This window comes from Hippocampus guttulatus, chromosome 5 (genome assembly GCF_054856545.1).
Source record: "Hippocampus guttulatus isolate MCC_2025c chromosome 5, RoL_Hgut_1.0, whole genome shotgun sequence".
In the NCBI taxonomy this organism is placed as follows: Eukaryota; Metazoa; Chordata; class Actinopteri; order Syngnathiformes; family Syngnathidae; genus Hippocampus; species Hippocampus guttulatus.
Window position 1 is genome coordinate 15143477 of NC_141265.1, and position 18457 is coordinate 15161933.

Sequence of the window (18457 nt, forward strand, 5' to 3'; positions counted from 1 at the left end):
TTTTATGTATTTTTTTTCCAACCACAATGTGGTGAGCAGCAGTTTCCGCAATCAGGAGTCGCCGGTAGATAGAAATGAACGGTCTTTGTTGTGAAATCACACAGATACACAAAAGACACATGCGAAATCAACATGCCGTGCTATATTTTTCTTCATTTGACCGGGCTAGTTTGGCCGGTCTGGTTCATGAAGATTACGCTTGCAAGAACGACTCAGGCTGCCGTTTGCATTCTCCGTCAGAGTGGAATAGTTTCATTGAGGCGAGAAATTAATTAGTTATTCATCTTCATTCGGTCAGGGCTCCCAACATGCTTTTATATATTCCGACCCCAGAAAACAACCCTCGCGCTCAATTGATGAGTCAAATATTTCAAGCCTTATTGTCGAAAGACACAAATAAAATTTGAACATGTCAACGTGAGCAACTTTCGGAGAATTGTATTATGCTAATATGCCCTCGGTCCTTTTGTCGGGCCTCCTTTTGCATTCATGACGGCGTCGAGGCTGCGTGGCGTGCAGCTAATTAGCCCTTGGCAGCAGTTCAGGTGTTATTGTCGCCCATGATCGGATTCGTAGCCTTGCTATGGGGTTTCCGTTCCCCCTCATCTTGCTCGTGACAGTACGTGGGGGGGCAGGGGGGGATATCTCTCTGTGTGTGGTGTACATATACAGTATACCGCAAGTTTCACTTGAGACATTGTTGAAATCTAGTCTTGAACATGATTTTGTCCATTTTTTTTATTGAGTCGTCATGTTCTGATTGCAAGCACCAGTTGCGGATGTGCATGCGGTGACCTTTGTCAGAGAACAGCCCGTCCGCATTGTCTTGAAGGAGTTTTGTACAAGATGCCCGTGGGAAGACGTTGCTCACTTTATCGGTGGATCGCAGCAAGACGCACGTGTCCAATCGGATGGCGAGGCTAACTAATCTCATCTCTCCACTGCATTTCTTTCCTTCTGGGAAAAAAACAAAAAACAAAACAGAAACACTGAAGCTCGCCGCCTTGCTCGCCATTCCAGAAGGTTCTCACGGAATGAAAGTCTTGTGCAAATTTACGTGACGCCGCATTTATCTCAGCCACAGTGTTTCTTATTCATGTTGACAAATCAATTTGCCCCTCCCCAACCCCCCCTCCCCGTACTGATTTAACTCACCATTGCTTAAAATAAGTGAGGCTGAGCCGCATGCGTGCATTCCATTTGTCTTTGCTCTTTACAGCCCTGTGGTAGACGCAAAAATAGTCGACCGGCGATGCCGGCAGTTTCCCTCCAGTAAAATTCACATTTCCTGCAAGCTCTAATGTAACATCACCTGATTAAACATAGATGGAGAGCGGCCAGGAAACACGGCCTCGCTTCGGAACGCTTCTTTAAAATGTCGATAGCGTTAAAATTTCCATACGATGCGGATATGATTGAACGCGATTCTTTTTCTTCTTCTTCTAGCCAACGTATGACACTGAACGGGTTGGGCAGCGCGCATTTGTTTAGCTCGGCGCACTCGACGAGGTACCTCTATATTTATCCGACTGCCATTACTGTCGAAATTGACATAGCGTTCGCGGACCTGAAACAATATCAGCCCGCGTACCAACCGTAAGTTGTTTGTACAGTAAAAATAATTTGTTATAAACACGTACGGTACTTGTCGCAGCCTCGCCTGGCAGGTAGTTATTTCTTGCCGGGAACAATGTTGACACTGTTTGGGAAATGTTGCAAATGATCCAAAGCTAACGTTTATCTTTGCGAGGTTTCCTGTCAGGAAGTGTATGCTGCAAGGATATAGGATAAATAAATGTACCCCCCCCCCCAAAAAAAAAGGCTCGGATTGGAACAAACTCGCAAAAACAAACTCAGCATTTCATCGGCAAGTTAGACTACTGTTAGCAGATTTCGTGTGGCCCCTGCCGTCTCACTGCCCCCCCCCCCCCCACCCCCTTTGCTATCTTAAGTGGAGTCTCCTTTCGGAGTGGGTCCTGTCAGTCTTAGACAAATACAATCTTGCGATAACCTTGATGCCGCAGCGCCGGCAAGCCAAGTCAGCTTCCTTGCCTCGGCCTCGCCCCCAAATTTGTTTGGAATTGTCAAATGGCCGGGAATTTTAATGCACCGGCTGAATGTCACAGCCGGACCTCAGGAGTGTAGAATTCATTTAGGAACTGCTAACAGGATCCAGCTGGCGCCCCTCGCGTGGAGCGGTGTGAAGGATCGATTTCCAAGCGTCACCGTTTATACAAACCTGCTTCCCTACTGTATACGCTTTGCTGCCAGGCAGTCGCATGAAGAATTCTTTTTTTTCTTTTCTTTTCCTGCACTGACTTAGCACAAGCCACAAGTCGATTTGATTGTCAGAATATGTACCGAATTCGTCTCGTTCCTCGCAGTAGCTGACCATATACGGCGTTAATGTAGCGCCCTCTGCGCCTCTGATATTTTTCTTGCCCCCCCCCCCTCCCACACACACACACACGTCAGTCGGAGTGATTTCCTTTTTGTGTTGCACCGCGCGCAAATGCAACATTTCTGCGCGTGACCGCGTGAGGAATTTGTGTTATTTGCTGCGAGCGCAGCTCATAATGGAGCATTGAAATCAGAGCCGCCCCCTCCAGGCCTCTGCACATGTCGTGCTCGGTCCGCCTCCGATGATTACACCTCTGCCTCCGGGGCCCCAACCGCCAGGCACTGACAAGAAGGCCATTGATCCACCCGAAAAGAATCAAATAAATTAATTGGGCCGACTCGCGGCTGTAAATTGGTCCCGGTCTTTTTTGATGTCATTCAACTAAGAGACTTCACAAAAAGAGGAGGAATGTTCTGGAAAACTGATTTGTCTTTTTCTCTTTGCTCAGCAGCGCAGCATATGTCAGCGGGTTGGAGTTAAATGTTCGGGGTTTTGTGTGGGCGGAATTCATCTTTCCACACTTCCACATGCACACATGAACTTGTTTTTTTTTTTTTTGTCTTATACTTTTGAGTATCATGGTAATTTTGTGGGGGATTTTTTTTTCTTTTTCAATCCTAGCTCAAAACGCTTTAAGACACCATCACATGCCATCACGGTAAATTATAATAAATGCAAATGACGCTTTTGGCTACCACAGAGCTGACATATATCCACTCACAGTGTCACATATCCAGGTGAGGTCGCTTGATTTTCTGCAAAGTCACATTGAGTGCAAGCCAATCCTATAAATTGTGTCACTGCGCTCCTCAGATCCACACGGGTTGTTTTATTTGTCTCCAGGCGTGTGCTAAAGAAATATATCAAACTGTATCACAGCATCTGAAAGATGCTCTTCTCATAAAAAAAGTCTCTGTGCTAAATTGGACCGACGTGATCAAAGAAAGTTCACTTTGCTCTGAAAAGGAATCACGGGTCTTGCGTGACTTCCAAGGGCGCATGCCCAAATGGCGGTTTTTCATTTGGAACAGCCGAGAGCTGTTTTTTTGTACCATCCAGTGAAGAATAAAAATAAGATTTTTTTTTTTGGGACCAATTCAAGACATTAAAAAAACACATTTATTAAAAACAGAAACAAGTAAATAAAATTACATGACATCAGTGTAGGTTTTTAAAATTGTATAACGTAATTTCACGACAGTCGCACGGTGACTACTGAGCGAACTAAATTGATTGGACAAGCAATGTCATGTGATCATCTGTAGCCAGCGATTGTCAAATGTGCGTGTCATAACTCATTGACATGTTGAGTCGACTGTGTCTTAACCTCCATGGCACAGGCTCCGTTGAACCTCTGCGACTGATTCACCGAACCCGAGTTAAGAACCACTGCACGAGAGGGAGCTATGCTAAAGGGAATACAATACAATACAGCTTTATTTATATAGCTTTACGAAACATTTAAAACACTACATCCAAGAAATCAGAATATTGGTCCATAAATAAGGCGCGCTTGAGAAAATGGAATGCTTTTAGGTGCGCCTTATAGCGCGGGAAATACGGTACATGAGTTCCAGTTTCGTCTTGCAGACTATCCTGGGAACATTCGGAGCCTTCATTGTCTGATGATGTATCACTTTGGGGATTTTGATCTCATTCAGCCTCAGTGGAATGTTTTCTTTCGAAATGTTTTCGCAGCTTGCGCGTGTATGTCCTGTACCTATTTTCTTTCCCCATATCATCTTCTGTCCGCTTTGTCTCCTCCCCTACTTTTTGCATGTCAACTTTGGCTCCTCTGTTCCCTCTCCTTCTTTTAACGGTCTCCCTCGCCTATACACCCCCCCACCCCCACCCCACCGCCCTTTTCCACTACTTCATTAGAGTGAAAACAAATGGGTCGCCCATGTCGAGAAACAGAAGGGAGCAAAACTCGTGGACGTCAGCAAGAATGTAGACTAGTAAACTAACGACACTGACCAGTGGGACGGGACGATGAGTTGTCACCTTAATGGGGGTGATGAAGGAGAGAGCTCGAAAGTCAAATGAGGTGGCAAAGGGGAAAAGACAGAAATGGAGAGAAAGTACGTCAAAGTCAAATAAAGCGATAGCGTATGAGCTGACCCCCCCCCCCCCCCCCCCCTCCGTAAGTGTTTTGCGTAAGCACTTTGGAAGTATGTCGCCATTACCTGAACGGAGGCGGAGCAGTGTTTTGGGAACAGGTAGGAGCAGATCTGCCCTCTGCTTTTCTTTCCCAGATGGGGAAAGCAGACAGACCTTGTTAAAAGAGCAGACATCCCAATCAATATGGTTGTTCCAGTGGAGCATCCAGCTGCCAGGGACTCCACACAGATAGGCACGGCATAGCAATTTGCAGACATAAACAAGGGCCTAATTGTTCGGGGCCCGGAGGTTTGCAGTGAGGAAAACAAAGATGAAGCATTGTGAAGAGTTAGAAGCCATTTCAACTCTCGTTTAGGAAATGAGAGTTAGGCCAAACTTTCTTTGATGAGTGTTGTTATTGTGAACAGCGGGGGGTGCCGAGCATTAGGCCTGTGAAACGGAGGCAATGAGAGCAAAGGTAGTGAGTTTGGAAGATGGGGCTCTCCGGTTTTCCTATTTTCCGCTCTTTCGACGGGCATTTAAAAGAAAAAAAATCACCATCTTCACAGTGTGACGCGGTCATTTGCCATTTATGATTTGCGGGCGTAATCTTGGGACTTTCATCCTGCACAGAGGAGCTGTATTGATTGCGGGTCTTAACTGAAGCCTCCTCGTGGTCATCCGCTCGTCTTGTTTCAAAAGCGCTGGGAGGGTGAAATAAAGTGAGACGGGGAAGCTCAGAATTGCCCTTCAACAGATAACGTCCAGAACCTCTCCTGACCCGCATGTACTCGTTTCCCTGCTTTTCATCTTCAAGTTTATTCAAGGGCAATTCAAGGTTGTTGGGATGTCGGTTTTCTGCCCACGTCATTTATTCATTCAATTAAGCATTTTTTTTTTTCCGTGGCCGGCACCTCATTTTCTTCTACATCCATGGCTGTATGCTCAGCTCCACAGAGGCCAACATAATCTCAAGAAGTCATGGCCAGAAAGGAGACGAAGGCTCAGTGTGGTTGAGATTCTTTGGCAATCCCGATTTGGTTGTGGACGATCACTGAAGTTCGCCTCCTTTCAGACAAGAGGCAGCAGGCAACCGTAGACGACCAATGTCGTGTCCTACTGCGTCGGTGATGAATTTAGCTTCTTAATGCTGATGGTCATAGCAGTCCCCCCATCTGGAAACAGTGTCCATACATATTTCATGCATCCTGGGGGGGGGGCTTCGAGAAACTTTTCAGGCAAGCAACTTCATTTGATTCCTTGCATTATGGATGTCTGTTTCGAAGCAAAAAGATGTGTGCGCAAAAAAATAAGTTATCTATCTATCCCGTGACTACTCGGCTCACATTTGGAAAAAGGGAGCGCTTTAACCCAATGGGAACCGAAAGCTCTCTGAACATGAGTGGGAATGAGCAACTTTTTTTTTTTTTTCATTTGGTCATCTCGCATTCATCAGGAAGACTCATCAAAATATTGACACAATAATGATTGCGGGCCACCTTGTTTTAACTTTGACTGGTCCAATCTAATCAGAGCTCTCCTCCCTCAAAAGAGACACCATGAATTTTTTATCTTGGCGTCTCTTTGGAAGGGCCGGGGGGGGGGGGGGGGGGTCGATTTGTCCTTGTTCTTTATTTACTCCAGAGAATGAGCCGTTCCCTCGAGGTAAAAATTAAACAGTAGCTCTTTTGTAATTGTCCAACTTCAGGAAGTCAGTTTTATTCATCCCCCCCACCCCCCGGTTCATTCAACAGGCTGGTTATGACCTAGTGCCAATCACCAGCCCCCCCAAAAAACAGCATGTGACCACCCCTTCCTGTTGCTGTGATTTGAATGTTGCCGTCAACATTCATCTTATACGCTCGGTTGTACTTTTGACAGCAATTGAATCTGTCCATATGGATTCTCGCATCATCTCGAGCCTAAATTTTGTTATGAAATGTTGAACTCGGTTGAAACAAGTCTCGGTCAAAACAAACCCAAAGTCAACATGTACATGCGTAAATAGGATGTGACAGCAATCAGATGGTTGGTTTTGGTTTAATCGAAGCCAAATGGACGTACGGCGACCTCTTCTTTGTCCGACATGACATCATGCGCGCACATGGCAAAAGGATTTGTCTTGATTTCGCGAAGAGTGCGCAAATGTTGACACCGGCGACTTTAGTGCCCTTTGTGTCTTTGAAAACAAGCTTTTTTTCTTTCTTTTTTTTTTTTTATGAACACTTCTACTTCACACTAAATGCTGCCAGTGATGTCTTCTCACATCTCATTCGTGTGCTGGAAGCGGTGTCGCTGTGGGAACGTGTAACTTTTGATTGGCTTCTGTGTGAAAGACAAAATAATGCAGTGTCCTATGCAGCAATTTTCCAGCGACTCTGGGAAAGAGACCGTTTTTTTTTTTTGGAGAAGGCCAACTTAATAAGGGATCGGACCTTGCCTTAGCCACATTCCTTTTGTTACCAGGAGTGGTTTTACGAAGCTGTGCTCCAGAAGCTCTTTTCTTGCACTCTGGTCAGTTGAGCCTCTGTTGCCGCTTTGCGGTTCCGCTGCCGTTTGATAGAGTGCAGGGCTATGTGCGTGAGTGGTCCCAGACCCCGGTTGTCCCAAGGAGCACCTGACCTGCTTTTTAACAGCGTATTCACAGCCATTGTTTGGGAGCATCGCTCAGCTTTCTAAGACCGAATCCAAATCAAAACTTATGGCTTTTCCAAACTGGCCCCGCAGCAACACCGCGATAGTTCATATATCCAAGAACTGCTTCAGCGTTTGTTTTGTCCGTTTTCCATCCGCCCCCTCTTCCCTTATCTTTTCCGTTTGTCCAGTCACTGATTTGAAAAGTCTTCCATTGGGGTTTGTTTCCGCTTAGCCGTTTAAAGAAAGCTATAAATCCGACCCGTTTAAAGACAGACGGGCAACAAAGACTTAATGCACAATCTGCTGCCTCAACCGGCTTCTTAAACATTTACCCCCAAATGCATTTACTGGTTGACTGATGCACTCTCTGCATTGAAGTCGGCAGAGGCCAGGGGGTGGTATTCGTCTCTCTTTATTTGCCCAGGGCAAGCAATTGCTGCCAGGCGGCTCAGGAAGATGGACCGAAACAAATAAACGTATGATCAATGAGGAAATAAGAACGGCAGTACTTTGGCATGAGGTGCCGGGACCGACGCTTTGCTTATCGGATGTCAAGGTGACGTCACCGGTCGTGCGACAGGACTTTGCTCTCCAAATTTCAAATCCCATCCACCTCACTTTGCACAACAGACAGCGCAATCTAAACTTGGCTTCGAAATGAGAAGGAACGTTTGGAGCGGGATGGGCCGCTCCGTCAGAGCAAGTGTGTCATCCGAGTGTTAAATGGTGAGCAAAATGGGAGTCCAAGGGCCTTTTGTGAAGGCTGCGTTCGAAACGAAAATGAATAAAGTCCCTGTCACAACTTGCCTTGAAAATTACGGGAGGAAAAAAGCTAATTTTTTAGCGTTGGTTGTTTTATGTGAACTTGCCATTACCTTTGAAGCTTTTCTCAACACAATGAAAAAAAAATCCTCTCCAATGAGGTGCCTAATGAATTCGGTAAACGCAGAGGACTTGACGCCGAGGTAGCATCCAAACTGGGATCCCTGCATGTGGGCTCAGCGTGCGGTTGACCTTTTAACCTCCCCCACAATCCAGTGACGACTGTAATTTTCATTTTCATACGCAACAAGGTGGCCCTGAGTATGTGCAGTATGCAAAGGAGCACACCTTCTCTATTTGCTGCAGAGGACAACGTGCCCCACTAACAAGACCCCCCCCCCCCCCAAAAAAAGCCAATTTTGCACCAAGGGGCAATAATCGAGTTGAAGTACATCAATATGAATAGCGACTGCATAGAAAAATAACCATTTAGAACAGCCCAATGTGTGCTTGAAACCTTTTTTTTAAAGATCCATTGTTGTGTGGTTCACCACAGCCTTGCGTACCATTATAAAGTAGCTGTTTGCATTGAAAAGTAGGCTTTACGATGACCGTTCAATGCAGACACCGATAAATACAAAAGAAAAAAAGGGCAATCGAAATTGAAAAAAAAGACGCATTTCACCTCCTCAGTGAATATCTAATTCCTCGCTCTCCTATTTCCTAAGCCCTTATTCCATTTTCCCAGCGTTGTTTGGAGCACCGGGAGGCCGCCGAATATGAGATGCAACTTTGTGTTTGTAGATCCGATTATCGATTGTTTTGAGAGCCCTGTTCTTTTTCTTTCTCCCGTGGGAATGTAAAGCGCCGCTACATTAGTCAGCTTGACGACAAGTATTACTGCGGCGAACCATCCGGGCAACATCCGGCGTTTTTGCTCAATGTAGATGTTTATGTTGGTGATGGAGTGCCTCCAACGGTACGTACGAGATTACGAGGGAGGAGATTGCTTATGGCGAGAAGGTCATATCACAAAGGAGACATCCATCACCTTGAAAAGAAGAAGATGGAGGTGCCATTTTCGCGTAGCAGCCCTTGACGACAAGTCCTTTTGTTCCATCTCTCTCTCGTAAACTCTGACAACGTCGCATTAGCCATCAGTACGCATTACGCTCGGATCTACGTGCTGCATCTTTGAAGTTAAAATGGGCAGTGGGGAAATATCCTAAGTATAGGCTTCGCTCCAGATAGCTGTGGCTATGCTCCCAGATGCCTGAGTAGGGATCTGCTGTATCATGTGTCTTTCCGACAGACTTGGCAGCGGCTTTTGAAGGACTCTACAGTACGGCATCAGAAGGGAAAAAAAAATCCCTGTCAGAGACATGCACCAGAGACCCCCATTACTTTGGTTTTCAGCTTAAAGTTGCCAAGCAACAAAATATCACTGAGAGCACTTTTACCCGGTGACAAAATTGAAAAGAATCAGCCGAGTCATCATTTTCGAAGCGAGTCCAGCCTCTGCCACAAGTAACAATCAGTATTCATTCATTCATTTATGATTATTTTTTTTCCCCAGCCTTCACGTCTCAATTATATTAGCTTTGGACTACAAATAACCAGACATCAAATGTTATTCTTCCAACCCGTAAGCCATTTATTGATATTCATCCATGAAACGCTTCAAGTGGCTTGAAAGAGTTTTTTTTTCTTTTTCCTTGATTTCAAAATCCCAATTCTTTTTAGACTGTTGTGCTTTTATTGGACGGATTTTTACACGTTTATACATCCGGTTAGGAAATACGTGGTCCGTATACTGGGATGCGGCGATACACAAAATTCACAGTTCAGAAAAGAGTTTGCAGTGTAAAAAGGACAGAAAAATGTGAATACATGAATGGAGGAATGAATTCTTTATTTCAAGTGTGTGCAAATGAAAGAAACAGTCAAAATGAAACATTAAAAGTTAAAAATCCAATTATACTGTCCACATCCGGAAAGCAGTTGTAAAGCAGAAAACGTATTTACTCCCTTTAGGGGGCTTTCTGATAACCGGATATACAGTTTTATAATATAGTGGCCTACTGTAGTGGAATAATAATAGCAATAATTATAATTGGTGCAGAAATATTGATATAGACACATTCATATTCCTCTATGGAGCAGCGGTAATTTTTATAAGTTGTCAGTTGTAAGTTCATAAGCTTTGGTCTCAAGAGCTTCAAATGGCAATCACTAGCACGTGACCTAATGACATTTTTCAGCCTTTGCGTTTTCAAGCGCCATTGCGCTTTCATCAACAGTTGATGCTTTCCATCGACATTTAACGTCTCTGTAACCGGCAATTAGTCAAAAGCGTTCCGAGTTTTGATTGAGAGGCGTTTAGTGGGAGTCTTGTTTGCAATGAGCATTAATGAATGTTATGGCCTCCCATCAGTTTGACGTGTCTATTCTTCAGATGTGTTTGAATTGCAATTAGGCCCTGATTAACAAGCCCGGGGAGCGTTTTCAGGGCTATAGTGTACGATCTTATGAAGGCAATCAGGGCGTTGTCATGTGAGCTGCTAATGAGGCTCAACCAATTGTCATAATAAACGAAATCTCTTTGGCTGGGTGGGGTTCAAACTCAGCCTTGCCCCTCACTTGTTTCTTTTTCCGTCTCTCCCATTTGTGCGGCATAATAAAGACAGTTGCTGTACGTGATCAATGGGATCCAAGTTGCTCCACATCAATGACGAGCTCAGTGAAAATTCAACACACCCAAACCCGTGTCCAAAAGTTGGAAAGAAAAGCTTTAATTATTCGTTGTTGTTTTTTCCACCCAACCCACACACACACACACGACACATGAGAAATCACAACTTGCGCCTTGAAAATCAAACCAAAAGTTGGATCATCGACGCAAAGGAGACATTTGACCTTAGCGCCCTCGCCTCGTCACTAGACAAAGTGAGTGGACGAGGCAGAATGCAGAAATAAACCGTAAAGGATCATTTCGAGCACGAGCATTTTCATGTCAAGATGTCATACAGCCAGTTCCTGGGAAAAGCTTGGAATTTAATCGGAAAATTGCTTGGATGTGACTTTCGGAAGGATGTCTAAGCCCTGCCGAGACGAGACGGGGCGACAGTATGCAGCTCGTTTTTCTGGCATGTCTTGCTAACATTCGAGTGCCTCTAACCATACCAAGCCACGTCCAGCTTCTGAGACCACACCCTTGAATGCTATACTATGAACAGCAGTTTGTCTGAAGCACTAACATGTTTTTATTTCTCTACATTTGACATATTTGATCATGTTTTCAAGACTATAGTGATCTCTGGGGGAGCTGGAGAAGATTAAGTCACTGTACCACTGTAATTTGGTTTCTTCTTCAACAGTCAAATGAATGCTAGCTTGATAGCGGTACACCTTTGAGTGCTACACTTCATTTATACAGAAGTGACAGCTTGTCACTGTGTCAATCGTTTTCGTAACTGTTTTGATGTAGTTTTGATGACGTGAATCCAGCCATGCCATGAATTAACCTCGCAACCGTAACTGCGTTTTGGCCAGGTCCAAATCCAAAAAACGCGTCCACCATTTTGTGTGCTACTTTGATAACAAATGAATGAGTATATGCGCAACACGTGTTTGAGTGTTTATACATCGTTTCCCCTGGAAAGTGTTACGCTCGCGGGTGGGCAGGGGTTGGTTCTGGGTGGGTTGCGGCTAACCCCCTCGAGGTCTCCGGGGTTACGTTGCTTCTGCTCTTTGTCAGCTCCTCACAGTGTTCCTTCCTCTTCCTGATTTTCTGACTGGAACAGAGGTGATTTTTTTTTTAAAGCTGATGAGAGCATGAGCTACAACCACGATAATAAAAATGAATTTACCCTTATTATTATTGTTAATCTTAACACTACTTCCTCGCAATGTCCATTTAATTTCATGGAAGAGTGGGTCATGAAACAAAAAGAGTGCATGTTTTCTTAATCTCAGTCAATACCACAAATTCAATCAAGCGTCCACGAAAGTGAACAATTTGCTATTAAACCAAATTAATATTATTATAATATATATATATATATATTTTTTTTTTTGGGTGGGAGGGTGATTTTTTTTTAATGTCTTTGTGAAATGGTGTGCTCCACTGAATTTGTAATACTGTACAAACATCTTTGTGTGTCTTTTTTTTGTTATTGTTGTTTTTTTTTTTTAACAGCTCTCTAATCTCATTACATTGCGCCAGCGTACCGAATAAACTGTTCCGGTACCGCAAATTTGCAACAGTTGGATCAGAATTAAGGGGGAAAATAAGAGACCTTTTTTTAACTGGATACCAAGACAATGTCTCTGATGAACTTCCATGACTAACAAATTGCTGATTTGAATAGCCGTCGTCTCTTATCAATGCTCGTTCGTCGCTGTGTTTGCAGGTGAACGAGGAGACAGTGGAGAGGCTGGTGGTCCAGTACCCTCACATTGTATTCAGCACGGTAATGCAGGACTGCAAGAGAACCCTGGAGAGAGCTTATCAGATGGGCTGGAGCCCAAGTGCTTCCAACGCCTTGTAGCTGGGGTTGGATTATACACATATGCGTAATCACACACACTCACACACGTTGAACAAAAGGACCATTTCTGTCCCAAACATTGACACACGTGCACCATATTTCCAGCTCAGCCCTATTTGATTTTCATTTACTGTTCAAACATGCATGTGGACACACGCACGCACGCACACACACACACACACACACACACACACAGACTCTGTAAACTCTTCCATTAATCAATTCATGATCCGAATGAAACTTCCTATGTACCATCACCTTCAAGGCAAAAAGCAACAAGCAGTTGAGTCAGTCAAGCTACACGGGGATGACTCACCGGAGCTTAAAGATTTCCGAACCTCGCACGTTTCAATCGGGCGGAGCGGATGCAAAGATGATCGATAAAGACAGCGGTTTAGAAAAGAACGATTACCCCGTCATGTTCAGTCTAGCGACACGTTCACTTCCTCTGAGGCGACGCCCACTGCAGACGACCATCACCGCAAACAGCAACGACGTCCTCCTCCCGGCTCTTGAGCCGCTGAGACTTGAGCGCTCGCTTGAGGCTTTGTGAAAAATGTGTGATGTGTATCTTGACTTTCTTGCTCGTGCAGTTTTGTGTGAAGGGATTTGTGGATTTCTGTGCGTTTAGATGGTTGTCGAGGCTACATGTAAACGGCACACGCGGGCTTGGGTCGTGGCCAAATCCTCCTTCCCTCCAAGCCGATCGAATAGCAGGAAAACCACATTGATTATTTCTGTAAATGTGCACGATTGGATCGAGATTGGCATCTGCCTGAGCGACTGTCCGAAAATAATCTCAAATTGGACCCAACCTCTCTGCATGACGTGGGAACAATGCTTTTGTTTTATTCACATGAGTTAAAACGAAAAGCAGGATAAGAGTATTAAGAGTCTCATATTTGAGGATTACAGTGGAACCTCTAAATTCAAACACAAGCCTTTGCGTGACAACGTTTGGACTCGGAGTCCAAAAACAAGTGGAAATTGAATCAACCTGCTTCAGGATATGACGGACTGACTGTTTTGCAATGCAGTTAACATGTGCTCACAGCAGAAATGGCCGGCGTAATTCATGCTTGAGTTCCTGGACTGTGGAATTGATTGTCGATTGCTAGCGTCTTGAAGCCACCTGAGCGCGCGACTCGGCTGCGGCCAGCAGAGGTGCTGTCCAAACTGTTTTCCGATCGAACGAAAGGTGACAGCGATCGTTCTGCTCAATATGGCACCTCTAACAAGTACTTCATTGGCCTGACTCCTGTTCTCCTTCAGCGTTGATGTGAATGTCAGTGTGGATGATTGTCCGTCTCTCTGTGTGCCCTGTGATTGTCTGGTCATCATTTAAGGATCTTTCTTGGTTGTCGAAAGTCAGATGCGATCGCCTCCAGCTCATTCGCGACACCGATTCGGGATAAGTGCTATAAAACTGTATGATTGGCGATACCTTGGAAACGGGACTTCAGTGAAACGAAGTCATACATAAAAAGTGAATTTTAAAATCAGACATTTCTAAATGGTGTGGTGAGTATATCTGCTTCCCGCATTCTCCCCATGCTTGTGTTTTGTTTTGTTTTTTTCCCCTCCGGGGACTTCAGCTTCCTGCCACTTTTCAAAAATCTGCCTGTTTGCTTCTATCCAAACTTTAAATTGTCCAGACGTGTGAATGGGAGTGAATGCGTGATTGTCTGTATGTGCCCTGCAATTGACAGTCGCTGTCTGTCAATAACGGATGGATTGATCATTTTTGACAGTCGAGTAAATTCCAAGTCACCAGTAGTACGTAAAAACAAAAAACAAAATTAACTGGTGACACGTGACAGAAGATGCCTGCTTTTGCTTTGGAGATGAGTTTGCAATGCACATTTTCTTTTGTTTTCGCCTATTTTTACTGCGCAGCCAGGACAAACGCCTCTGTACAAGTTTCCTTTGTCCGAATAAAGAAAGGATAATTCCATTTTCCAAATCAAAACGCATTAAGGAGTGCAGAATTCGTTAGACGCTCACCGAGCTCGGCTTAGTATTTTTTTCCAGTATTGTGTTGTAGCATCGTGTATGATGACGTTCTGAAAATTCTGGTCTGATCGTGAATTGTTGGACTTCAGAGGTTTCACTGTATACACCAAACGCACCACGAAGGAATTGCCTTAACTAATGAAGTCAAGTTGACCCATAAATTGTTGAAAAGAGTATTCCCGAGTTGATCAAATATCTTATCGCCCCCATTGTATGGTATATTCATATACATGGAATGTACTTATTAGCGTTCTATCGATTTCAAGCATATACTTGTGACATTAGCTATGTAGCAATTCAGTGAGGGATTTCCTTGTAGCGATAGAGGGCATACAATTGGTAGTGGCGAGTGGATTAGTATTCGTCAAGCAAGTGCAGTGTGGAGTTGAAAATGCAGACAAGCAGGGTGTGAACCAACATTGGCCTCACCCCCCCCCCCCCCCCCCCCCACCAGCTAGCCATCCAGCTAGCAACAATAGCTTCTTTTTTTCCCCGGACTATCATAATGTACAGTGCAATGTAGTTTGAATACAGCAACACTTTGTACATCTCAAGATTTCACACAACGAAAAAGTTGATTTCCCCCTTGTCAGGATTTGTGGACAAAGCAGTCGCAGGCTTCCTCCCTGTCTGCGTTTGTTTTTGTTTCTTTTTTTGTACGTAATCCCCATCTGCACTTTCTTCCTCGCTAGATGTTGACATACATGATTCTTGATTTGTTAAGGCAAGCAAAAATGACTTTATTTGCATAAAGATGAATAAAACACTACCACTTCAAGCTCCCCCTCAACCCACCCTCGTTCTCTTTCTTTTACATGTGTGAAATTGAGGCGGCGCAGAATATCTAAAATGGCAGGAAAATGTTTTTCCTCTCATTTTTCATAACGTGGAGACAGCTCTTGGCTGCAGCCTTCCCCTTGACTCCTTACTTCAATTACATTTAATGAGCATGATGGGCGACACGGTAACATTAGGATTCAGTCAGAATGCACAGGTTAGCGGATAAAATGCAAATGAGCACACCAACATGTTGCCCGTCACATCCAAAGGTCACTCTGTGTACAAATTGGACTCAACAAAGTTCCTGTGGAGTAAAAAAAAAAAAGAAGAGGTTTCTTCTCTTCTGAGACCTTTTCTGTGTTATGTGCCTTGACATCATTATTCTTAACCGTTACAAAACCACACAGTCTGTACAGTTTTCAATCATTTTGCTTCAAATGGAATTTTGTTGTGAGTCACTGACAGTGTACTGGTTCACTTCCTTGACTTCAATGCAGGCAGCGTGGGCTCATTTCCCGTTCTTTAACGATGTGTGAGTGCTGGGCTGTCTTATGTGTCCTGCGATTGCCTGGTTACAAGTCCAGGGTATGAGTTGCATAGGTTATACAATTCAAAAAAGATTTTAATTCAACCAGCCACTCGCGACAATGCTTTTGCTGACATTGTTTTCGCACTAGTGTGAAATTAGCTTCAATCGCTTCTGACCACGAAGCTGAGAGGAGCTGTCAGCCATCCTCTGTGCTTTCCCGGCGACTCGAGTACTACTGTGGTGAATGCTCGGCGCACCGCTAACGTGCTCCAAGCTAGCTTTGGCTCGCTAGCTAGCATAGCTAAATGCTGTCCCTCCACGGCACACAGTCGCTCCCTTAAAGTCACTCATCATCGGAATAAGTGCTTAGGTGTGGTACAGTAGAGCAGAAAGCTCGGTGGAAGCGCATTACAGCAGAGAGGGAATCAAAATGTCCTCTTTCAATTCTGTCTTCACCAGAGATGAAGGCCCCAAAGAACTTATACAAGTTAGGCCACTGATACAGTACAGCGTTGAGGTAATCGAAACATTTGCTGTTTATGCGGGCAGAGCCAGTCCAGCTGTTTGTTTTCTTTTGCAGTTCTGCTTTTATTTTCCCCCCCATCTCCTGGATTCCTGTCACATGGTTTACTGCCCAGCCTTGGACATTGAAAGTCGTCTTAAAAAAAAAATGCTTCATTGACCCTGCATTCTATCATCATGTAGCGTTTCTTCTCGGAATGTTCTTTTGAAAATGCTCAACAGATATGCGAATACTTTTTAAATCACGTCGAACATTTTGAAGCACTTACCCGTGGTAATTTCATGGAATAAAACAAAGGGCTCACATTTTGGTTGTACAGTAAAAGATGTCAGGTGAACAGCATTCCTTTTTATATGATGGCATACTATAGTTAATATTTGTGTGAATTTAATAAAGTAGAGCCAAGCATATTTTTTGGAGGGTGGGGGGGGGGGTGTACTATCATACAGTATGTCAATGAATGTTTCATGTTAGGTCCAGTCCAGCGGTAAATTATGAATGAGTGAATTAGGTCTGCGCAGGAAACCACTAATGTCAGTGGTGTCTCAAAGAAAATGGTCAGTCATTGACAGTCACGGTCAAATATGTTTCCCCATGTTAGAGAGTTTAATGTCGCTTCTGGAAAGAAAGAAAAAAAACTGTATGGCTTGTACATTCATTAGGCGTGACAAGCCGAGACATGAATAATCTGGCCTTTGGCTTTGGCTCCTCATCTGTTTAAGGCCTCCTCCTTTCACCGCGACAGGGCTTTTTTTTTCATGTCTCTGCCACAAATGAGCTGATCGCCCTGCACCTTATTCCCATTTCTCTCTTGGGTAAATTATGCAGCTTGGTGAATTTTAATGCTGCCAATTAGCCCCTCTGCAAATGTGAGTGTATGCCATCGATTCCCTGGCTGATTAAGGTGGATTCCATCAATGCATCGCACTCCTCAGACTTGTGCAATATTCATCAAGGTGGAAGGAGGTGCCCGGCGCTTTGAGCGACTGCCCCCCGGAACGAAGGCGAACCTGCGCGCCGAGGCCGCATTGCAAGCGGGAGTGGTAATTAATCTCTGTAAATATACATGGACTCGTTGCATTTGTTATGAGGCGCAAAGAGGAACTGACACTGACCATGCAGGGCCATGCACCTCATGTTGGACCTGCAAGGACGTTGGATCTGACCTTTTGTTTAAAGGAGATCAAATCCTTGCTGACAGCATTTTTTTTTACATGAGGATACTGTAAAATAACAAAATATCGAATGGCTGGAGACATTTGAGTTTTACAGAGAACCCTGCAAAGGCAGAATCTTGCTGCAGCAGCATCTCGACTTTGTTACTGTTGCTACCTCTGAAGACCAAAGGTCTTGGTTCCCGCCCCTTTCATGTCCATGCTTGTTGTCGCTTGTAAAAGGGAATAACGATGGATGCCCGTCCTTTGATAGATTTTTCAGAAATTCATACAGAGTTAGGACCTGGTTTACCAAGCCCCCCAAATAGCAGCCTCTAAAATACGTGTTCACTCGAACAGATTGCACACATAATCTACGAAGATTTGCATCCCAAATACGAGTGGAGGCTACATTGTGTCTTCTGTCACTAATGGATTGTCCGTGCTGCTTACAACAGATGTGAAAGTGAAGACTGCCGGATTCCCCCGTGGAAAATTTACGAGAGTTGGATGTGATGAAATTGCCTCTTGCGCTGACACTTTCAAGCAAACACATTCCTGAGTTACAGAAAAGAAATCCGTCACACCAATAATTACGGACGAGCCAGCAACCACATCAAAGCCATATTTTCTTTGATTTAACTTATCCACTTGGGAGCATCTACTTATTCTGTGTAACATTGTGTTTAAAACTTGGGACCGCGCACCCAAAAAGCACTCTGGGAAAGGCCAGTACCAATTCTCATAATGCTCTGAAATCACCCAGATGCATGGAAATGCAGAGTTGGAAGGAGTTTTGCCGTAGTTGGTATGGCATGACTCCTTTTTGTGACTGGCTCCAAGTCAGCCCTCATTTCGAAGCTCCAAATCTGCATTGGCGAATACACAATAATCTTTGCTTCTGGCATTTCAAAAATGCTGAGACAAGTGGAAAACTTCTTCACGCCGCCTCTCATTTTAACTGCAGCCAACTCCGGATTTTCTTTCAAATGTCCAAAGTCCAGTTTA

The 18457-nt window shown here is 44.4% G+C and overlaps 1 protein-coding gene across 1 annotated transcript in view; it reads left to right on the top strand.

Annotated features, from left to right (window-relative positions):
• Positions 1–15253, top strand: part of fbxl17 (F-box and leucine-rich repeat protein 17) — a 198499-nt gene extending 183246 nt beyond the window's left edge. The window contains exon 11 of the mRNA XM_086112264.1: positions 12313–15253. Coding sequence (XP_085968390.1) covers positions 12313–12450 — 138 coding nt within the window. The 3' untranslated portion in view covers positions 12451–15253. The remainder of the gene's footprint in view (positions 1–12312) is intronic.
• Positions 15254–18457: the final 3204 nt, after the last annotated feature.